The sequence below is a fragment of the Oncorhynchus masou genome, chromosome 13 (assembly GCF_036934945.1).
Source record: "Oncorhynchus masou masou isolate Uvic2021 chromosome 13, UVic_Omas_1.1, whole genome shotgun sequence".
Lineage (NCBI taxonomy): Eukaryota > Metazoa > Chordata > Actinopteri > Salmoniformes > Salmonidae > Oncorhynchus > Oncorhynchus masou.
In genome coordinates this window covers 57021156-57043453 of record NC_088224.1, presented here as the reverse complement: position 1 = coordinate 57043453, position 22298 = coordinate 57021156, and the positions used below count along the sequence as shown (strand labels likewise).

The 22298-nt window shown below is 42.0% G+C and overlaps 2 protein-coding genes across 2 annotated transcripts; one reads left to right on the top strand and one right to left on the bottom strand.

Annotated features, from left to right (window-relative positions):
- Positions 1 to 11270: 11270 nt before the first annotated feature.
- LOC135552663 (transmembrane protein 199-like) lies at positions 11271 to 13450 on the top strand. Its single transcript, XM_064984409.1, has 6 exons — positions 11271 to 11857; positions 11938 to 12011; positions 12108 to 12197; positions 12334 to 12376; positions 12483 to 12595; positions 12847 to 13450. The coding sequence occupies exons 1-6, from the start codon at positions 11674 to 11676 to the stop codon at positions 12940 to 12942; spliced, it is 600 nt and encodes a 199-aa protein (XP_064840481.1). The 5' UTR covers positions 11271 to 11673; the 3' UTR covers positions 12943 to 13450.
- Positions 13451 to 19997: 6547 nt separating this feature from the next.
- On the bottom strand, positions 19998 to 21409 carry LOC135551498 (homeobox protein SEBOX-like). Its single transcript, XM_064982708.1, has 3 exons — positions 21310 to 21409; positions 20725 to 20927; positions 19998 to 20618 (listed from the first exon to the last, which is right to left on the bottom strand). Exons 1-3 carry the CDS (start codon positions 21407 to 21409, stop codon positions 19998 to 20000), a joined length of 924 nt encoding a protein of 307 aa, XP_064838780.1.
- Between the last annotated feature and the right edge of the window lie 889 nt (positions 21410 to 22298).

Genomic DNA, 22298 nt, shown 5'->3' with positions numbered 1-22298 from the left:
GCAACCAAGCTAACGAAAATACACATTCTCAGGTAGATTCTGTCAACGTTACATAATTGTACGAAGTAACTAGCTAGCTACAGTTAATTGTTAAATTAGCTAGCTAATGATTGTAGCTAGCTAACGTCATATCTGTCATTGATTTGGTACTCACCTTCATAGTTGTCTATGTAGCTTCCTATATACATCTTGAACCCCTTTTCATTCTTGCGAGCTGGAGTCTCGGAGGCTGATTTAACAATTCAATGTACATCATTAATATTAATTTGAGGCAAGTCCTGAAGACCCCTAATAAAAAAACTGCGACATAGTGGTAGTAACGTTATATCGTCGATAACAACTAGACTGACTGGAAATTGCCAAACTGTGTGTTTAGAACGTTCGATCATGGAATGTGCATAAGGGCTATTATGAAGTTAAATGTTTTTTTTAAAAATCTAGCTAGTTATCTTGTGTCTGCCAGTGCTTGGTTTGACTGAAAGCAGGCTAAGTATTGGGCAGGCAACCTCTGTAAATTCCAATGTAGTTTACGAAAGTTCAATCAGGAAGACTGGTCTGAATGCTCGTTTAACTTTCCCAGCAAAAGGGCACCAGCATATGTCATTAGCATTCATCGGAGATGAGGCCATACCCCATTAAGTAATTTCCATATTGTATTTTGTCTCTGTCACGTTATTTTTTTATCCTTTATTTAACGTGGCAAGTCAGTTCAGAACAAATTCTTATTTACAACCACTGCCAAACCCAGACGACGCTGGGCCAATTGTGCGCCATTGGGACTTCCAATCACGGCTGGATGTGATACCAGGCTGTAGTGTCGCCTCTTGCACTGAGATGCAGTGCCTTAGAGCGCTGCGCCACTCGAGAGCCCAAGCTTGTACTTAATTGAATTACATCTGCAGCTGTCAACAGGCAATAACCAGCTATAGGAGATGAATGAATACATGTTTAACTGTAACCTATTTTTCTGGAATTGGTCTTTCAGCATAGAAAGAACCTGCCTCTCCTACACAAGTGAATCAACGAGGATGAACAAGCAGCACCTTTGGTATTTTGTCCAACCTTATGATAATAAATTGGATTACTATGAAAGCTCAGGCTTTGTGGTCAGATTGGTAATTAAATCATCCTGTCTGGTCTAGCTGGTTTGTGACCTTACTACTTACAGGAAAACACAATCATACATATTTCAGTTATGGACTATCATATATTAAATTGTTACATATTTTCCCCCAAAAAATTGGGATTGTAAAATGTTACTTTGTCACCTTGAAAACAGGTTGATAACTGCACAATTCCCTTCCATTCATGATCCCATTTCTTATGTATGATAGTTGTCATGCCATGTTTCCATAGGAGTTGGCTAATATAGCACAAACAGATCAAAGAACAAGCTAACATTTGGTTGATTGTCAGAACAGAAAGAGTGAAACTTCAGTGTACTTGAGGATGACTCTAGAAATGGTTTATGATGTAAATGTAATGTAAATGTAAATGTTTACTTTGTTACAGGAAAGATAGAAAGGAGAATAAGATGTGGTTTGCTTGTTTGTCACCTGAATGCGAGGGCAAGCAGTTGTGTTGGATGTTACGGTTATGATAGTAATGAGGGCTCTAACATGCACTTTGTTATCAGGTTTGAATGAAAATATATTTCCCTAACCTTATTCTTTCAATAAAGTTATTTTTAATTAATATTACATTTCTTGTGTATGTCTGTCCTTATCATATGTAGGACACAATGCTTTCTGTAATTTGTTTTGGTGCAGATATGTGTTTTAATATACTATCTCGATAAGAAAGTTTCTGATCATGGGACATGTCATAGAATTTTTGAAAAGTGCCATCAGTCACTAAAACAGGTGTAATTTTGTAAGGATCAGAATAGAAATACCTTTTAATGTGAACGTGTTATACCTTCCAGAGCTTGATTTCTAAAACAATAACTTGAAAAGATACCCAGCTAGCAGATGTGATTCTGTTGGTCAATTTCTTCAACAGATGTTCAGGCCTATATAATTATCAAACTTATATATTTGGTAGTAGAAAGGAAACACAGACTCTTTGTTGAAGTATTTCGATTCTTCTTTAGTAATACAACTGCTGGTACAGAGTATAGTATATGATGGCTCTCCCCAGGTTCTGCGAGGTGTCGAAGACATCCTGCAGCTTATATAGGTATAGGTTCATATCAAGGTGACATTTCACAACAAGTCTAAGCATCTTCTGCCAGGTGGTGGTCTCCATCAGGCCTGACTTGGCCTTGTGTTCTCAGAACCTCAGACAGTCACAGTGGGACCCAGACAGGAGGAGTATGAGCGTAGGCAGTTTCTGCTTTCTGATAGTGTCTGCAGGGCACATCACTCAAATTGTGTTAACACACACACACACACACACACACACACACACACACACACACACACACACACAGAGGTTCTCCTAAGAGAATACCCTACAGTTTATCATAACACAATTTATTAACCAATTTATTAACGTTTTTAATTTCCCATTAGTTCTGGGAACGAAGCCATGAGTTTCCTGACAGGTAAATATTAACGTTTTTTAAATGTTCTGAGAATGGAAGTGAACATTTCGCCTGTTCTGATAATGTTTATTTTTAGGTTGCAGAGAGGTTCTGAGAATGTTTTACTCTGGTTCTATTAAAGTTTTCCTGGGAGGTTTTATTAAGTGTTTGCATGAGAACAGAAATGAGAGGTTATTTGGAGTTTTTGAATAAATTCTTAACTTACACTGAATGTTTCAATAACGCTGATTATTAGCTTATTTTGGGTTAACTTTTTTGAATTCCAAGCACATTTAGAAAACATGGAAATTCATTTCCTTAGGCGTGAATCATGCAAACACTTTTTTTATTGTGACAGCATCAGTGAGATTTGAACCTAGAGTAAAGTACAGATACCCCACCCCCCAAAATGACTTAAGTAGTACTTTAAAGTATTTTTACTTAAGTGCTTTACACCACTGGGAATTAGTCCACAGCACCACCAATATTGAGCTAGCATGCCTTGTTTCTTTACTCATACAAAGCTGTTCAAAGTCTGTCCAAACAAACCTAATTTCAAAGAGAACAAGAACTTATTAAGATCAGGTTTGGCCATTTAGTGGGCGAGGCCAACACACCCGAAAACACTTAACAAGATACAGAACTGATGCTGAGAATGGAATGTATATGTTTTTCAATAACATTTTAAGAATGTTCTCTGAACTTAACCAAAGTTTTCTTAACAGTCTGAGGACAGAATGTATGTTTTTAAATAACATTCTTAGAAAGTACCACCCTGCATCCCACTGCTGGCTTGCCTCTGTAACTTTGCAGGGTTAGTCCCTGGATTGGATACCAGATGCTGTTGGAGTGCCAGTAAGAGGCCCTCTTTCCTCTGGTCTAAAATAAAAAATATCCCAATGACCCAGGGCAGTGATTGGGTACATTGCTCTATGTAGATTCCGTCTTTCCGATGGGAGGTTAAACGGGTATCCTGTCTCTCTGTGGACTCTAGGGGTGTTAACCCCGGTGTCCTGGCTAAATTCCCAATTTGGCCCTCTTACCATCATGGCCACTTAATCATCCCCAGCATCCAATTGGCTCATTCATCCCCCTGTAACTATTCCCTAGGTTCTTGCTGTACATGAGAATGTGTTCTCAGTCATCTTACCTGGTCAAATAAATCAATGCAATGTACAGTAGTAGAAATAATAGAATGAGCTATGTTAAGTATACAGTTTTCAAATACGCAGTACAAAACACCATGGCAAAATGGATAGAATTCCAGGAAGTTAGCTTCCGGACCACAATCTGTGATATAAATATATACAGTGTCTTCGGAAAGTATTCAGACCCTTTGATTTTTTCCCCCACATTTTTTTAGGTTACAGCTTTATTCTAAAATGGATTAAACCATTTCCCCCCTCACCAATCTACACACAATACCCCATAATGACAAGGCAAAAAGTTATATTTTTTCAAACATTTAAGGGGGGGTGAGAAGGATTACTTTATCCTATCCTAGGTATTCCTTAAAGAGGTGGGGTTTCAGGTGTCTCCGGAAGGTGGTGATTGACTCCGCTGTCCTGGCGTCGTGAGGGAGTTTGTTCCACCATTGGGGGGCCAGAGCAGCGAACAGTTTTGACTGGGCTGAGCGGGAACTGTACTTCCTCAGTGGTAGGGAGGCGAGCAGGCCAGAGGTGGATGAACGCAGTGCCCTTGTTTGGGTGTAGGGCCTGATCAGAGCCTGGAGGTACTGCGGTGCCGTTCCCCTCACAGCTCCGTAGGCAAGCACCATGGTCTTGTAGCGGATGCGAGCTTCAACTGGAAGCCAGTGGAGAGAGCGGAGGAGCGGGGTGACGTGAGAGAACTTGGGAAGGTTGAACACCAGTTTAATGGCACAGGCAGGGAGCCCAGCCAACAGCGAGTTGCAGTAATCCAGACGGGAGATGACAAGTGCCTGGATTAGGACCTGCGCCGCTTCCTGTGTGAGGCAGGGTCGTACTCTGCGGATGTTGTAGAGCATGAAACTACAGGAACGGGCCACCGCCTGATGTTAGTTGAGAACGACAGGGTGTTGTCCAGGATCACGCCAAGGTTCTTAGCGCTCTGGGAGGAGGACACAATGGAGTTGTCAACCGTGATGGCGAGATCATGGAACGGGCAGTCCTTCCCCGGGAGGAAGAGCAGCTCCGTCTTGCCGAGGTTCAGCTTGAGGTGGTGATCCGTCATCCACACTGATATGTCTGCCAGACATGCAGAGATGCGATTCGCCACCTGGTCATCAGAAGGGGGAAAGGAGAAGATTAATTGTGTGTCGTCTGCATAGCAATAGGAGAGACCATGTGAGGTTATGACAGAGCCAAGTGACTTGGTGTATAGCGAGAATAGGAGAGGGCCTAGAACAGAGCCCTGGGGGACACCAGTGGTGAGAGCGCGTGGCGAGGAGACAGATTCTCGCCACGCCACCTGGTAGGAGCGACCTGTCAGGTAGGACGCAATCCAAGCGTGGGCCGCGCCGGAGATGCCCAACTCGGAGAGGGTGGAGAGGAGGATCTGATGGTTCACAGTATCGAAGGCAGCCGATAGGTCTAGAAGGATGAGAGCAGAGGAGAGAGAGTTAGCTTTAGCAGTGCGGAGCGCCTCCGTGATACAGAGAAGAGCAGTCTCAGTTGAATGACTAGTCTTGAAACCTGACTGATTTGGATCAAGAAGGTCATTCTGAGAGAGATAGCGGGAGAGCTGGCCAAGGACGGCACGTTCAAGAGTTTTGGAGAAAAAAAAGAAGGGATACTGGTCTGTAGTTGTTGACATCGGAGGGATCGAGTGTAGGTTTTTTCAGAAGGGGTGCAACTCTCGCTCTCTTGAAGACGGAAGGGACGTAGCCAGCGGTCAGGGATGAGTTGATGAGCGAGGTGAGGTAAGGGAGAAGGTCTCCGGAAATGGTCTGGAGAAGAGAGGAGGGGATAGGGTCAAGCGGGCAGGTTGTTGGGCGGCCGGCCGTCACAAGAAGCGAGATTTCATCTGGAGAGAGAGGGGAGAAAGAGGTCAGAGCACAGGGTAGGGCAGTGTGAGCAGAACCAGCGGTGTCGTTTGACTTAGCAAACGAGGATCGGATGTCGTCGACCTTCTTTTCAAAATGGTTGACGAAGTCATCTGCAGAGAGGGAGGAGGGGGGGGGAGGAGGATTCAGGAGGGAGGAGAAGGTGGCAAAGAGCTTCCTAGGGTTAGAGGCAGATGCTTGGAATTTAGAGTGGTAGAAAGTGGCTTTAGCAGCAGAGACAGAGGAGGAAAATGTAGAGAGGAGGGAGTGAAAGGATGCCAGGTCCGCAGGGAGGCGAGTTTTCTCCATTTCCGCTCGGCTGCCCGGAGCCCTGTTCTGTGAGCTCGCAATGAGTCGTCGAGCCACGGAGCGGGAGGGGAGGACCGAGCCGGCCTGGAGGATAGGGGACATAGAGAGTCAAAGGATGCAGAAAGGGAAGAGAGGAGGGTTGAGGAGGCAGAATCAGGAGATAGGTTGGAGAAGGTATGAGCAGAGGGAAGAGATGATAGGATGGAAGAGGAGAGAGTAGCGGGGGAGAGAGAGCGAAGGTTGGGACGGCGCGATACCATCCGAGTAGGGGCAGTGTGGGAAGTGTTGGATGAGAGCGAGAGGGAAAAGGATACAAGGTAGTGGTCGGAGACTTGGAGGGGAGTTGCAATGAGGTTAGTGGAAGAACAGCATCTAGTAAAGATGAGGTCGAGCGTATTGCCTGCCTTGTGAGTAGGGGGGAAGGTGAGAGGGTGAGGTCAAAAGAGGAGAGGAGTGGAAAGAAGGAGGCAGAGAGGAATGAGTCAAAGGTAGACGTGGGGAGGTTAAAGTCGCCCAGGACTGTGAGAGGTGAGCCGTCCTCAGGAAAGGAGCTTATCAAGGCATCAAGCTCATTGATGAACTCTCCGAGGGAACCTGGAGGGCGATAAATGATAAGGATGTTAAGCTTGAAAGGGCTGGTAACTGTGACAGCATGGAATTCAAAGGAGGCGATAGACAGATGGGTAAGGGGAGAAAGAGAGAATGACCACTTGGGAGAGATGAGGATCCCGGTGCCACCACCCCGCTGACCAGAAGCTCTCGGGGTGTGCGAGAACACGTGGGCGGACGAAGAGAGAGCAGTAGGAGTAGCAGTGTTATCTGTGGTGATCCATGTTTCCGTCAGTGCCAAGAAGTCGAGGGACTGGAGGGAGGCATAGGCTGAGATGAACTCTGCCTTGTTGGCCGCAGATCGGCAGTTCCAGAGGCTACCGGAGACCTGGAACTCCACGTGGGTCGTGCGCGCTGGGACCACCAGATTAGGTGGCCGCGGCCACGCGGTGTGGAGCGTATGGCCTGTGCAGAGAGGAGAGAACAGGGATAGATAGACACATAGTTGACAGGCTACAGAAGAGGCTACGCTAATGCAAAGGAGATTGGAATGACAAGTGGACTACACGTCTCGAATGTTCAGAAAGTTAAGCTTACGTAGCAAGAATCTTATTGACTAAAATGATTGAAATGATACAGTACTGCTGGAGTAGGCTAGCTGGCAGTGGCTGCGTTGTTGACTTTGTAGGCTAGCTGGCAGTGGCTGCGTTGTTGACACTACACTAATCAAGTCGTTCCGTTGAGTGTAATAGTTTCTACAGTGCTGCTATTCGGGGGCTAGCTGGCTAGCTAGCAGTGATGATTACGTTACGTTACGTTAAAAGAACGACAATAGCTGGCTAGCTAACCTAGAAAATCGCTCTAGACTACCCAATTGTCTTTGACAAAGACGGCTATGTAGCTAGCTAGCTACGATCAAACAAATCAAACCGTTGTACTGTAATGAAGTGAAATGAAAATGTGATACTACCTGTGGAGCGAAGCGGAATGTTGACCGGGTTGTTGAAGTTCTAGTCGGTAGATGTTGGCTAGCTGTTGGCTAGCTAGCTAGCAGTATCTCCTACGTTAAGGACGACAAATAGCTGGCTAGCTAACCTCGGTAAATTAAGATAATCACTCTAAGTCTACACACTCTAAACTACACAGTTATCTTGGATACGAAGACAGCAAAGACAACTATGTAGCTAGCTAACACTACACTAATCAAGTCGTTCAGTTGAGTGTAATAGTTTCTACAGTGCTGGTAGACGGTGGACGTTAGCTAGCTGCTGGGCAGATAGCAGTGTAGACTACGTTAGGACGACGAAATACGATAATTACGCAATTATCTTTGATACAAAGACGGCTATGTAGCTAGCTAAGAAGAAATTGCTAAGATTAGACAAATCAAACCGTTGTACTATAATGAAATGTAATGAAAAGTTATACTACCTGCGGACCGAAGTGTAGATGCGACCGCTCGCTCCAACCCGGAAGCAGAAAAAAAATATAACATTTACATAAGTATTCAGACCCTTTACTCAGTACTTTGTTGAAACACATTTGGCAGTGATTACAGCCTTGATTCTTGGGTATGATGCTACAAGCTTATCACATCTGTATTTGGGGACTTTATCTCATCCTTCTCTGCAGATCCTCTCAAGCTGTCAGGTTGGATGGGGAGCGTTGCTGCACAGCTATTTTCATGTCTCTCCAGAGATGTTCGATCGGGTTCAGGCTCTGGCTGGGCCACTGCATTGTCCAATGGGCTCCCGAGTGACACAGAGGTTAAAGGCACTGGATCTCAGTGCTTGAGGTGTCACTACTGACACCCTGGTTCAAATCCAGGTTGTATCACAACCGGCCGTGATTGGGAGTCCCATAGTGTGGAGCACATTTGACCCAGCATCGTTTGGGATTTGCCGGTGTAGCCCGTCATTGTAAATAAGAATTTGTTCTTAACTGACTTGCCTAGTTAAATCAAGTTGTAGAAACATCTCAAGGATGATCAATGGAAACAGGAAGCATCTAAGCTCAATTTCCAGTCTCATAGCAAAGGGTCTGAATACTTAAGTAAATAAGGTCAAATACCTGTATTCACTTTGTCATTGCGGGGTATTTATTGTGTGTAGATTGCTGACCATTTTTATTTAATGAATCCATTTTAGAATAAGGCTGTAACGTAACAAAATATGGAAAAAGTCAAGGGGTCTGAATACTTTATGAAGTTTCTGTGTGTATGTCAATGGTAAATAGAAAATGTCTGTACAGCAATAGTTATATAGGATGAGCCATGACAAGAATACAATATATACATGTGAAGTGGGTAAAACTGTATGTAAACATTATTAAAGTGACCAGTGTTCAATGACTATGTACAATTGAAGTCGGACGTTTTAAATACACTTAGGTTGGAGTCATTAAAACTCATTTTTCAACCACTCCAAATTTTTTGTTAACAAACTATAGATTTGGCAAGTCGGTTAGGACATCTACTTTGTGCATGACACAAGTCGTATTTCCAACAATTGTTTACAGACAGATTATTTCACTTATAATTAATTGTATCACAATTGCAGTGGGTCGGAAGTTTACATACATGAAGTTGACTGCCTTTAAACAGCTTGGAAAAATCCAGAAAATTATGTAATGGCTTTAGAAGCTTCTGATAGGCTAGTTGACATCATGTGAGTCAATTGGAGGTGTACCTGTGGATGTATTTCAAGGCCAACCTTCTAACTCAGTGCCTCTTTGCTTGGCATCATGGGAAAATCAAAAGAAATCAGCCAGGACCTCAGAAAAATAATTGTAGACCTCAGCAAGTCTGGTTCATCCTTGTGAGCAAATTCCAAACGCCTGAAGGTACTACATTCATCGGTACAAACAATAGTACGCAAGTATAAACACCATGGGACCACGCAGCCGTGATACCGCTCAGGAAGGAGACGCGTTCTGTCTACTAGAGATGAACGTACATTGGTGTGAAAAGTACAAATCAATCCAAGAACAACAGCAAAGGACCTTGTGAAGATGCTGGAGGAAACAGGTATAAAAGTATCTATTATCCATAGTGAAACGAGTCCTATATCGACATAACCTGAAAGGCCACTCAGCAAGGAAGAAACCACTGCTCCAAAACCGCTATAAAAAAGCCAGACTACGGTTTGCAACTGCACATGGGGACAAAGATCATACTTTTTGGAGAAATGTCCTCTGGTCTGATAAAACAAAAATAGAACTGTTTTGCCATAATGACCATCCTTATGTTTGGAGGAAAAAGTGGGAGGCTTGCAAGCCAAAGAACACCATCCCAACCGTGAAGCACGGGGATGGCAGCATCATGTTGTGGGGGTGCTTTGCTGCAGGAGGGACTGGTGCACTTCACAAAATAGATGACATTATGAGGCAGGAAAATTGTGTGGATATATTAAAGCAACATCTCAAGACATCTGTTAAAGTTTGGTCACATATAGGTCTTCCAAATGGACAATGAACCCAAGCATACTTCCAAAGTTGTGGCAAAATGGCTTAAGGACAACAAAGTCAAGGTATTGGAGTGGCCATTACAAAGCCTTGACATCCATCCTATAGAAAATTTGTGGGCAGAACTGAAAAAGCGTGTGTAAGCAAGGAGGCCTACAAACCTGACTCAGTTACACCAGCTCTGTCAAGAGGAATGGGCCTAAATTCACTCAACTTATTGTGGGAAACTTGTGGAAGGCTACCCAAAACGTTTGACCCAAGTTAAACCATTTAAAGGCAATGCTACCAAATACTAATTGAGTGTATGTAAACTTCTGACCCACTGGGAATGGGATGAAATAAATAAAAGCTGAAATAAATCATTCTCTCTACTATTATTCTGACATTTCACATTCTTAAAATAAAGTGGTGATCCTATCTGACCTAAGACAGGGAACTTTTACTCAGATTAAATGTCAGGAATTGTGAAAAACGGAGTTTAAATGTATTTGACTAAGGTGTATATAAACTTCCGACTTCAATTGTACATAGGGCAGCAGTCTCTAAGGTGCAGGGTAGAGTACTGATAACTGTTTAACAGTCTGAAGGCCTGGAAATACAAGGGGTGTATCAGTTCCTTGGTTCCAGTTTTAATGCACCTGTGCTGTCTCCGGCTTCTAGATGATAGTGGGGTGAACAGGCTGTGGTTGGGGTGGCTGAGCTTCCTTGATGATCTTCTGGGCCTTCCTGTGACACCGGGTGCTGTATATGTCCTGGAGGGCATTCTGGTGACCTATTAAAAACAGTACAACAATGATATAGCAAATTAAGATGTGTGATGTATGCCTTTTGTTTTGAAGAAAAAAACAAAGGAGCACACACACCACGTGCCTTTTTTTTTTAAGTGGTAAGGGGGTGGTCTCTAGAGTCTTCTATCAGCTAATCAGGGCTCTATATGAAAATATATTAACATTTGTATCCCGTGCTGACACTGTTGGACTGAGCTCAGGGAAATATATTAAGAAAAATATATTTTTTTTGTTATATTTTTTTTAAATAACACACACAGTGATTTATAAACATAAAATATGTTTAAAAAAATGTAAACTACCTGGGGGCTGTAATTATTATGTATTCATTTCAAAGCATTGTCATTGAACTTGCAACATCATTATTTTATTTCCCATTTCATTAACCACAATGCAAAGCGGCAAAGAAATATAAATAAATCAATAGAAATAACTATATTTGAAAACGATACTTGTACAAAAATCAACACGATAATAATTTCGATTGTGTACAAACACTATATTATTAACTATGTTTGAAAGTACAGTATTTTTGGTATTTTTTATTTATTTATTTATTAGTATTTTTGGTATTTATTTTTGAGTGGCAGTAGCTCCTACGTCAGATCCTGTCACAAGGTAAACATAGACGCTTCAAAGTCAACTCTGGCTACTTCCTCTTTCTGTTGTCGTTACTGCTCGCTAGTAAAATTAACGAAACGGTCATCATTGTCGGACAACTTAAAATGGGTAGTTGATACGATGATTAGATGAATGCTAAATGTATCAATTTGTGAAGAATTAGCAATGGATAATCTGTATAAACTGCCAACGTTTCCTCCTGGTCGTGGGTTTACTAGCTAAAGACGTTAGCCGCTTGCTATCCTTGTAGCTAGAGCCTTCTCCGCTTGCAGCTAGCTAGATCAGCTGGCAAACTCAGCCAGCTACGGGAGAATAACAATTAGCTATTACAGCCACTTGTCAGCACAGTTCATTGTAGCTAGCTACATCAGTTTGACAGTTAAGGGTATCTAAAGAGAATGGCGTCGTCTTTTGTGATTGGAAGCACATTTCGAGAGAGGGTAATAGACTTGCTGGAGAACGATGAGTTTTCAGTTCCAACGGAGCTACAGAAAGAAGTGAAGGATATTCTTCAACAGGAACCACCATCAACTCTGTCCTTCAGAACTGCTAGACAACTTAATAAATGTCTGCAAGACAATGGTATCTATAAACAGTTCTACAACACACATCTTGCATTGCATGAATTAAGTACTAGCCTGTGTGCTTTTCCTTCTTCTCAGGTCAACCTTTCTACCTTCATGAGTTGTTGGAGGACAGCTCATTGCACCTGCCTAAGGTTGAAATGCCCCCCAGAGTAAGTAAGACCTCGATGTATGGTTATTCCTTCAGTCCCTTCATTTTGTCTCCATCTCGAGGACAACATTAAAGTCGTACACCCTCTTTGTGACAGAACCCTATGCTTGTGGCTCGTCTGGAACGAATCAAAGCCAAGTTGGCCAATGAAGAATACAACAGGATCACACGGAATGTAAACACTCAGGTGAATTGCACAGTGCACACTCAGAATGTAGCCTACTGTATGTATTCAAGTGACATGGCAGCCATCTTAAATACATGATAGTGTTTAATGTTTGGGTTGTTGTTGATTCATGCGAGTACTTCTCTTCCCCCCCCAGCAAATTAATCGTCGTGATACACTGGCGGACTTTGGGAGAGAAGGTTGTTATGGTTACAAACGCTTGCATGCAATCTGTCTCCAAGTTTCTTACTATCCTCGTCATCTACCTTTACCTCAACCCTCCGTGTGTGTGTGTGGTCTGTCTAGTGCGCTCAGCCAAAGCTGCAGTTGTGACGGTCTTAAACTTCCTAGTGACAGTGGCGGCGACGTTCGCTTGCGCCTATCTCGGCAGTCAATACCTCTTCACAGAGACAGCGGCGGTAAGAATCCATACGAAAATCCCTCACTCTTACAAGCTGGGCAAGTATAAACCCCTATTGCCTGATGAGATTAATCGTGTCACTTAACCTCGATTGCATGATAAGCAAGGGTTAAGCTAGTACTGCATTGTGTTGTACATGGACAAAAATATTGTTTGAAAATGTAATCAAGAAGTAAGCTTCATTTCGAAACTCTTTAACCCTGTTTAAGAATCAGTATCTTTGTTGACATGTTTGCTTGTGTGTTTCAGAGGGTGATATCTGCAGTGATTGCTGCGTCCGTCGTCGGCCTGGCAGAGCTGTATGTTCTGGTACGGACCATGGAGGGAGAGCTAGGAGAACCATAGCACCAGTCAGTGTTCTTATCAACAAAAGACTTTCCTGGAGAACAATGCCCTTATCTGACCCACCAGTCGACTTCAAAATAGAAATCAAAGGGATTGAGTGGAAGTTGACATGACCACAAAACTATTGATAAGAATTGTCTCAGGTCGTTCGCATATTGAAAACGGATTAGTGTCAAGATCTTGAATGTGACCCAGATGTAAAAGTTGTTTGTGTTTTACCATCGCTGCTTTATGATGAAGTTAACGCCATGTTTCACAACTCATTTACTAATGTGGACTAACAAAGTTGGGATATTTATCTATTTATTTACATCCAAGATGCTTTTATAGGGCCTGTTAAATTAGCCCCTTCATAACATTGGTCTCACAATTTCCTACTTAGATGGAACAGGGATTCTTTTTTTTTCATGCAATAGCTTATTCATACTGTACTTTCACGGTCTTTCAGTATGTCTGTATAGTCGGTATTGTTTGTCTATTCAATAAAATTAGCGCCCAGGTAATTCAACTGAGTTCAGTTTCATTCAATATAAATATACAGTACCCGTCAAATGTTTGGACACACCTACTCATTCAAGGGTTTTTCTTTACTTTGACTATTTTTGACATTGTAGAATAATAGGGAAGACCTCAACTACGAAATTACACATGGAATCATGTAGTAACCAAAAAATTGTTAAGCAAATGGTTGGCATTTGAATAAGGAATTATCGGTAAGGTGAACAGAACTTGAGTTCCTGTATGTTAATCATGAAGCATACACCCTCCGCCCTTCTTCCCGGAGAGATGTTTATTCTGTCGGCACAACACATGAAGAAACCCAGTGGCTGTACAGACTCCGACAACATTCGGAGTGAGCCATGTTTCCATGAAACATAATCTATATTATGGATTCTTCAAAGAGCCACCCTTTGCCTTGATGACAGCTTTGTGCATTCTTGACATTCTGTCAACCAGCTTCATGAGGAATGCTTTTCCAACAGTCTTGAAGGAGTTCCCACATGTTGAGCACTTGTTGGCTGCTTTTCCTTCACTCTGGTCCAACTCATCCCAAACCATCTCAATTGGGTGGAGGCCAGAACATCTGATGCAGCACTCCATTACTCTCCTTGGTCAAATAGCCCTTACACAACCTGGTGGTGTGTTGGGTCATTGTCCTGTTGAAAAACATGATAGTCCCACTAAGCGCAATTTGACCATGAAGGCCTGATTCATGCAGTCTCCTCTGAATCGTTGTGTCTGTTACTTTATTTGGACAGCAATTTCTGAGGCTGGTAACTAAAGAATTTGTCCTCTGCAGCAGAGGTAAGTCTGGGTCCTCTTTTCCTGTGGCGGTGCTCATGAGAGCCAGTTTCATCATAGCACTTGATGGTACCCAATTTGTTATACTTGAGTAAAAGTATAGATAACTTAGGAAACCCTGTTTTAGCATACAGCTAAATGCCAGATGTGGTAGACAGTGTTGTCTTCGACTGCTGATCGGCATTCATTTGTTTTGAGGTGAATTAAAGGGCAAGATGGATTTTACAGGACAGAAGCAAACAACCAATTACAGATGGGTATCTGGAAGCTGTGTAGTACTTAAATCCCTTCCATGACAACACATATCTGTTTTCACGATTCAAAACAACTTTAATACGATATCTGACTATTTGGCTTGTGTTATGACTTCCCCCACCTACACTGTATCTCTGGACAATTTCCTTTTAGGTCTGTCCCTTCATATCAGTTGAGAGATTAAAGGATGTAATTGCATCTGCAAGACTAAAACGTGTCTGAAAGATCTGAGATTTGACACCGGTATTAAGGGTTTATTGAAAGATTATTTGGGATTAAAGATGATTATGATATGCAGAGATCACTGTCCAGCAGGCCAGGTTGAACTGTCATAGTGCTCCTGTCACATCTTGACTGTATTACTCACATGTAATATTTCACTGGAGACCTTAAACCCAGCTAGAATTAAAGAGTTGGTAAGCTGATAGACCCTGAGCTTCAGTTTTAATATATTTCTTCTTATTCATTTTTTTCCTCTATCCTTCCCATGTATATGGGGGAAAATATTTTTTATTTGGAAAATAATTATATCTGTCGCGGTATCTGGCCACAAGGAATAATTTTAATCTGGATATTTTGAAAGATAATACTCCCGGAAACATGAAACGTTGAATCAAATCGGCCGAGGCTGATTCTATGTCAGGTAGAATACCTAATACCTCAGACAACAACTACTGAATGTAACGTTACACTATGTTATGCATATTTGTCCTCTTGTTCTCATAGCAGAAAGCTGCTTGTCCATCAAAGACCCTACAAAACAATACTATGAGAGGGCTATCCTATAGGTAACCCCATCTCTGTAACCATGTAGTATTATTTGACTGTTTTAACCCTTGTGTTCATGTTTTTGTTATTCACCCACTGTTTGCAGGTTTTTAAAACAATACAGCCATAACAGTTAATGCAAAAATATTTCATACTTCGGTGTTGACTCATTGGCAGCATACGTGGTTAATATTTGACATTTACCTCTGCTAGATCACAATTATCCAATCTGGGTTCAGCACCATCCAGATGACAAATGCGTTGTACGCTAAGATGTTGAAGAATATCACAAGTGGCCAGCGTCGGGTTCTTCTTTTACAGTTGTAGACAGTCACCAGCTTGTCTAAGTTGTCCACCCCTCTTTTTGTGGCATTGTAATACATTATGATTTCTCTTTTTTGATGTTCCTGGCCACAGATTCTCCCATCCCTATGCAGCGTACTCATGAGTACCACAGTTTTGTCTGTCTTTGGCACGTAGGACACTAGGAATGTGTCGGGCGTGAACACAGACTTAGAGGAATTGATAGGCCTGTTCCGTGCATTCAACAGCTGAGGTGGAAGCTCTGGCTTGTTTTTTCATACTGCCATCGTCAGCTTCATCTTGAGGATCTCCTGTCCCAGCTTGTGCGAAGTAAAAAAGTTATTGCATGTGATGTTGTGGCCATGGAGTCCCTGTGTTACGTCCAGGACGACCCGCATCCCTTGGTTGCTCTCAGGAGCTCCTCCAACTGGTTTCCCTGTATACACTTGCAAGTTCCATGCATATGATGAAGCAGCATCACAGGCAGCCCAGATCTTGATTCCATATTTTTTAGACGGTATGTACTGTCTGAAGGGGCAGCGGCCCCTAAATGGCTTAAGCTGCTCATCAACAGTAACGTTGGGTCCAGGGTTGTAAAACAGGGGAAGGCAGTCCACTCACCTTTCCCACACTGACCTGATTGTAGCTAGCTAGTCTCAATGCCGCCGAGCTGGTCTGGTGTCTCGGGTTATCAAAGCGGATAATCCTAGAGATAAGGTGGAAGTTTTCCAGAGACATTATTATTGCGCAGAAAAGTTCTCTGCCAGTTTCTGCATCCCACATCGATTCTGTGGATTCCCCATTGGATCTGAACACCAGCAAGGATAAGAACCCCAAAGTATGCATGTACATGAGTTTGGTTCATCTCCTTCAATCTCTCTACAAAAACACGCCTTCCCTTCAAATGAGTGCAGTCCAGAATGATTTTCTGGATGGTGTCTGGGATGAACAGATGAAAAGAAGACTTTATGTCCTGCACATGAGTAACCGCCATCCGCGTCGGCCCTGGTTGCATCCTTATCACATTGGCAGCCATGCGAGGTGGCTCGTTCCTTGGGTAAGAAGACTATTTAATTTCACTATTTTTTGACATGCATATTTCTCCTGCAGGCTGCAGATGAGCTGGTTGCTGACGGGCTGGTCCTGAGGCTGGCTGAGGGTCAATCTCAACCTCTTCTTCCAACTCACTGTCAGACTTCGAATTGACAGAGACATGATCCTCATATTTTGAAAATTCTTCATCTTCAAAAGTGGAAGACGCTCATTCCACACTAGCTTCTCTCTCTACAAAAATTATATTCAAGGCCCTCTGAGCAAAGATTATTTTTTGCCATACTGATTGATTGTGGTAAGGAGCCACACATGCAATGTTATTTGCTGTTGTGTCCCTCCCCTAATTTGCACCTGGCTGGGGTAGGGTGTGGTAAAATACTGACTTTTTTTACAATGTATTGTAAAATCATTGTGCAGGTTCCTGCAAGATATTTTGTAGTTTCACACACTACAAAAGGTAAAGAGTGCAAGAAAAGCAGGAGACAGGCAGACAGGCAGACAGGCAGGGTGACAGACAGGTTCTTGGTGCTATGTTGAAACAGCAGGCCCAGGGAGGAGGAAGACAGAGTGAAGGCACACAGCAAACCTTTTTGTTTCATTTTTTCTTGTTTTCACCTACACACACACTTTTCCACATTTTTATTACCCTCAAGTCCAGTGGACCCGAACACCACATATGTAATAGAAATGTGTAGGCAGTGGTGTAAAGTACTTAAGTTAAAATACTTTAAATGCTAGTTTTTTTGGGTATCTGTAAGTTACTTTACTATTTATATTTATGGAAACTTTTATTTTTACTTCACTACATTCCTAAAGACAATAATGTACTTTTTACTCCATACATTTTCCCTGACACCCAAAAGTACTCGTTACTTGTTGACAGGAAAATGGTCCAATTCACACACTTATCAAGAGAACATCCCTGGTCATCCCTTGTTCCTCTGATCTGGTGGACTCATGAAACACAAACGGTTCATTTGTAAACTATGTCTGAGTGTTGGAGTGTGCCCCTGGCTATCCGTCAATAAAATATATTTTTTTAACTGTGCCGTCTGGTTTGCTTAATATGAGGACGTTTAAATGATTTGTAATCTATTTTTGATACTTAAGTACATTTTAGCAATTCCATTTACTTTTGATAATTAAGTATATTTAAAACCAAATACTTTTAGTCTTTTACTCAAGTAGTATTTTACTGGGTGACTCACTTTTACTTGTGTCATTTTCTATTAAGCTATATTTACTTTTACTCAAGTATGACAATTGAGTCCTTTTTCCACCACTGTGTAGGGGGGTGCACTGTGCGCTCAATGAAAATGTGTTATTTTACATGTTCTTCACAGAATATGAGCCAAGGCCAATGAGTGTCAAGTTGGAAAAAATATTAATTGTATCATTTTTCTTTTAGTAAACACCGAACATGGGTCCCACAGACCCGAACACCACACAAAGGTTAACAATGTCATATTGAACTTCTAATCAATCATTACAATGGTGAAATTAAATCAATGTATTACTCCTTGGATGATGTAAACATACATATTACAATTATTCACAAAGCTAATGAAAGATACAAGATCCACACATTTAACAACAAAATAAAAAAAGAAACAAAATGTTACAATTGGTCACAAAACACAAGTACAGTGCCTTCTGAAAATATTCACACCCCTTGACCTTCTCCACATTTTGTTGTGTTACAGCCTAAATTTAAAATGGATTAAATTGAGATGTATCATTGACCTACACACAATATTCCATAAAGTCAAAGTGTAATTATATTTTTTAGACATTTGTACAAAAGCTAAAATGTCTTGAGTCAATAAGTATTTAACCCCTTTGTTATGGCCTAAATAAGTTCAGGAGTAAGAATTTGCTTAACAATTCACAATAAGTTGCATAGACTCACTCTGTGTGCAATAATAGTGTTTATAATGATTTTTTGAATGACTCATCTCTGTACCCCACACATACAATTAGCTGTAAGGTCCCTCAGTTGAGCAGTGAATTTCACAAAGACCAGGGAGGTTTTCCAATGCCTCGAAAAGAAGGGTACCTATTGGTAGATGAAAAAAAATGATAGAGAAAAAAGCAGACACTGAATATCTGTTTGAGCATGGTGAAGTTATCAATTACACTTTCGATGGTGTATCAATAGACTCAGTCACTACAAAGATACAGGCATCCTTCCTAACTCAGTTGACGGAGAGGAAGGAAACTGCTCAGGGATTTCACCATGAGGCCAATGGTGACTTTAAAACAGTTACAGAGTTTAATGGCTGTGATAGGAGAAAACTGATGACGGATCAACAGCCAGGACTCGAACCAGGGTGTCTGTAGTGACACCTCTAGCACTGAGATGCAGTGCCCCAGACTGCTGCACCACTCGGGAGCACAAAAAAAGAGTGCAAAGAAGGAAGCCAGTACATAATACAAATATTCCAAAAGATGCATTTGTTTGCAATAAGGCACTAAAGTAAAACAGCAAAAAAATACAGCAAAGAAATGTACTTTATGTCCTGAATACAAAGTGTTATGTTTGGGGCAAATCCAACACAACAACACATCACTAAGTTCCACTCTTCATATTTTGAAGCATGATGGTGGCTTCATCATGTTATGGGTATACTTGTCATCGGCAAGGACTAGGGAGTTTTTTAGGATAAAAAGAAACTGAATAGAGCTAAGCACAGGCAGAATCCTCTAGGAAATCCTGGTTCAGTCTGCTTTCCAACAGACCCTTTCAGAAGGAGAAGGCCAAATGTACACTGGTGTTGCTTACCAAAACGACATTGAATGTTCCTGAGTAGCCTAGTTACAATTTTGACTTAAATCATCTTGAAACTATATAGCATGACTTGAAAATGGCTGTCTAGCAATGATCAACAACCACCTTAATAGAGTTTGAAGAATGTTAAAAAGAATAATGTGCAAATATTGTACAATCCAGATGTGCAAAACTCATAGAGATTTACCCTGAAAGACTCACAGCTGTAATCACTGCCAAATTTGAGTCTAATATGCAGTATATTGACTCAGGGGTGTGAATACTTATGTGAATGTAATATTTCTGTATTTCATTTTCAATAAAATTGCTAAAATGTCTAAAAACATGTTTTCACTTTGTTATTAGAGGGTATTGCACGTAGATGGGTGAGAAAAAAAAGTATTTCATCCATTTTGAATTCAGGATCTAACACAACAAAATCTGGAAAAGTCAAGGTGTGTGAATACTTTCTGAAGGCACTGTATTGGGCAAGCGGTATAGGCTAGTGGTCCCAAATATGTTTGTGTTGTTTTGCCAATACCTGGCAAGACAGCACAACCATAGCTGGGACCACCAGGCTATACAATAGGTAAGCAGGGGCAGGAAATTAGAACTCCAGGAAGTTGGTGACAATAGCAGCATTATAGATCAGGTCTGAGATGTATCCGATGGAGGTCTGGGGGCCCACCTGAGGATGATGACCCTCTCCTTGAGTCACATCCCAGTACATCTGCTGCGGATGGGAGGGGACAACCTGGTCCACTGAGGTTTGATGACCATATCTTGCCTGTGAGACAGCTAGAGTCTGTGGCTTAAAGTTCCTATACCCTGAGGTGCCCACGCAGGGCTGGTTGAACCCATCCCGGTATGGCCGTGTAGACTGTGCTTGGCTTCCAACGGGTGCCGTGGTAGTAGCAAGAGATCCCAGGTGAGAGTCTTCCTCCCACAGTAGGGATTCTGCCAGGTTTGGGGAGACGGGTGTAAACTGATGAGACACAGGGTTGCTGTAGAGACGGATCCAGTCGGAGTAGAACTGCTGAACATCATCACACTGAATCTGGTCTGATCGGAACATTTCCCCCATTGTGGTTGGGGTGAAGGAGGGACCAGGGGAGGGGACTATTGGGCGAGGTAGACATTTTTCACCTCCTCTTCCAAAAGTTGTATTGGTAGATTTGGTGAGTCTTCCACTCTTGATACTTCTTGCCCGTCTGTTTTGGAACCATACCTGTGAACAATGAGTGGAGTCAGATAAATATGTTGTTGTAGCCTCAATGCATAGATGTATACGGAACGTGTAAATATCTAACCTTAGTTAGTATCACTACACGAACCTGTATCTTGCTTTCAGGTAGATGTGTTTGTGCGGCCAAGCGTTCACGGAGAGTGATGTCTGGGTACGGCGTCAGAGCGAAAGCTTGTTCCAACTCAGACAATTGTGCGCGACTGAATATGGTTCTTTTGCGCTTCCTTTGGCCCTCTGTAAACGCGCTTCTCTCAGGTTCGGGTGATGAAAGTCCATTGTCATTCCTCAAGTCTAAAAAACAACAAAAACAACATTTTTGAGAATTGAAAATCGAAGTAATAAAATTGGGCCAATCATATGGTTCGTAGATTATTATTTAAATAGCCTAAAATACCGGTGTAGCGTTTGAAAAGTATTAAAGACAATTGAGGAATTAATAAACGAAGTGTACCATATATTTTCTTCTTTTTTCATCTGCATTTCTGTTTATATCAATAGATATCTTTCTATATATAATAACCTTATGGTTTTATTTGTTTCTTTGTGCGCTATTTATGTCCGGCAAAATCTAGACAGAATATTGATAATTAAATGAATATATGCTAGTCATAATAAAATAATCATAAAGGAAACTATAAAAGACAATAGACAAATATAACTTTAACTAGCCTACCTTTACATTGATCTTGGTCTCCAAAAAGTGCAGTAAAATCCATATATTTATTGTCAGTCAGTCTGTGTGCAGTGACTTCTTGATTGATGAAGAGAGACATAATTCCATGTACCTCTACAGCTTGGTCTGGTGATGCGTAAATGATGCGCTCAGCGCTGGGCAGCCGTGCCCTCTTAAAGGGGGAACTCCCCTTTCAATCCCATGCCGCCCACGGTCCGCACCAAATTAATCTAGGCACGTTCAGGTGTTATAGGCCTATAGTGGTGCCCAGTGCCCACCTCTCTAATCCTGAATTGCAGATGGTGAGCGGCAAGAAACAGATGAAAGCGGCAATGGTGTATAACCCCGCTGTTTCCGCTGTCGCTATTGTCTGACACTCCCTGGGTCAGACTGTCAGATCTCGTCCCGGGGCAATCGACTGCAAAGAGGATCCCCGTGGAGATTGGAGCGCAGGGCAGGCAGACCTTGTTGGACATGCAGAGTCAATCTACATAGGCCTACGGTATCCTACCACGCTCGCTGCGAGAGGGATATTTGTTATTCAGCAATCATTTGCTGTCCTGTCATTTGGCATATGCCTACTATACATTAAGTGCCAAATTGTGCTTTATCTATTTATTTATTTTTTACACTGTCTTCCCAAATTGATTTGTTGAGTTGGGCCTATAGAAAGGTACTTGCTTACTCTCTTTCTCTAATATTTTGATGTTTTTTGTTCCGGGGCGATTAGGATGAACGAAAAGTAAACTATAACCTAACTATTATCTTATGCAGAAAAAAGCCTGACAACTTCAAAAGCTGGTTTCACACTTTCTCTTCCTGTGTATTGAAATCAATTAGCCTAGTGGTCGATTTACATTCCCTTGAACACCCGTTCAATTTCTGAGTGAAGCTCTAAATACGCCAACGTACACAGATCCCCGAATTTACATTTCTGAAAGAAGCTGGAAGGGTTTAGAGGAATACACATTGTACAAGAACCAACTCTT

Excerpts from the sequence above, each read along its gene's own strand:
- LOC135552663 (XM_064984409.1), top strand. The coding sequence starts at position 11,674 with ATGGCGTCGTCTTTTGTGATTGGAAGCACATTTCGAGAGAGGGTAATA. Across the intron at positions 11,858-11,937 it reads TAAATGTCTGCAAGACAATG|GTCAACCTTTCTACCTTCAT; the intron begins GTATCTATAAAC and ends CCTTCTTCTCAG. Across the intron at positions 12,377-12,482 it reads GGCGGACTTTGGGAGAGAAG|TGCGCTCAGCCAAAGCTGCA; the intron begins GTTGTTATGGTT and ends TGGTCTGTCTAG.
- LOC135551498 (XM_064982708.1), bottom strand. The coding sequence starts at position 21,409 with ATGTCTCTCTTCATCAATCAAGAAGTCACTGCACACAGACTGACTGAC. Across the intron at positions 20,928-21,309 it reads AGACCAAGATCAATGTAAAG|ACTTGAGGAATGACAATGGA; the intron begins GTAGGCTAGTTA and ends GTTGTTTTTTAG. Across the intron at positions 20,619-20,724 it reads TACCTGAAAGCAAGATACAG|GTATGGTTCCAAAACAGACG; the intron begins GTTCGTGTAGTG and ends CATTGTTCACAG.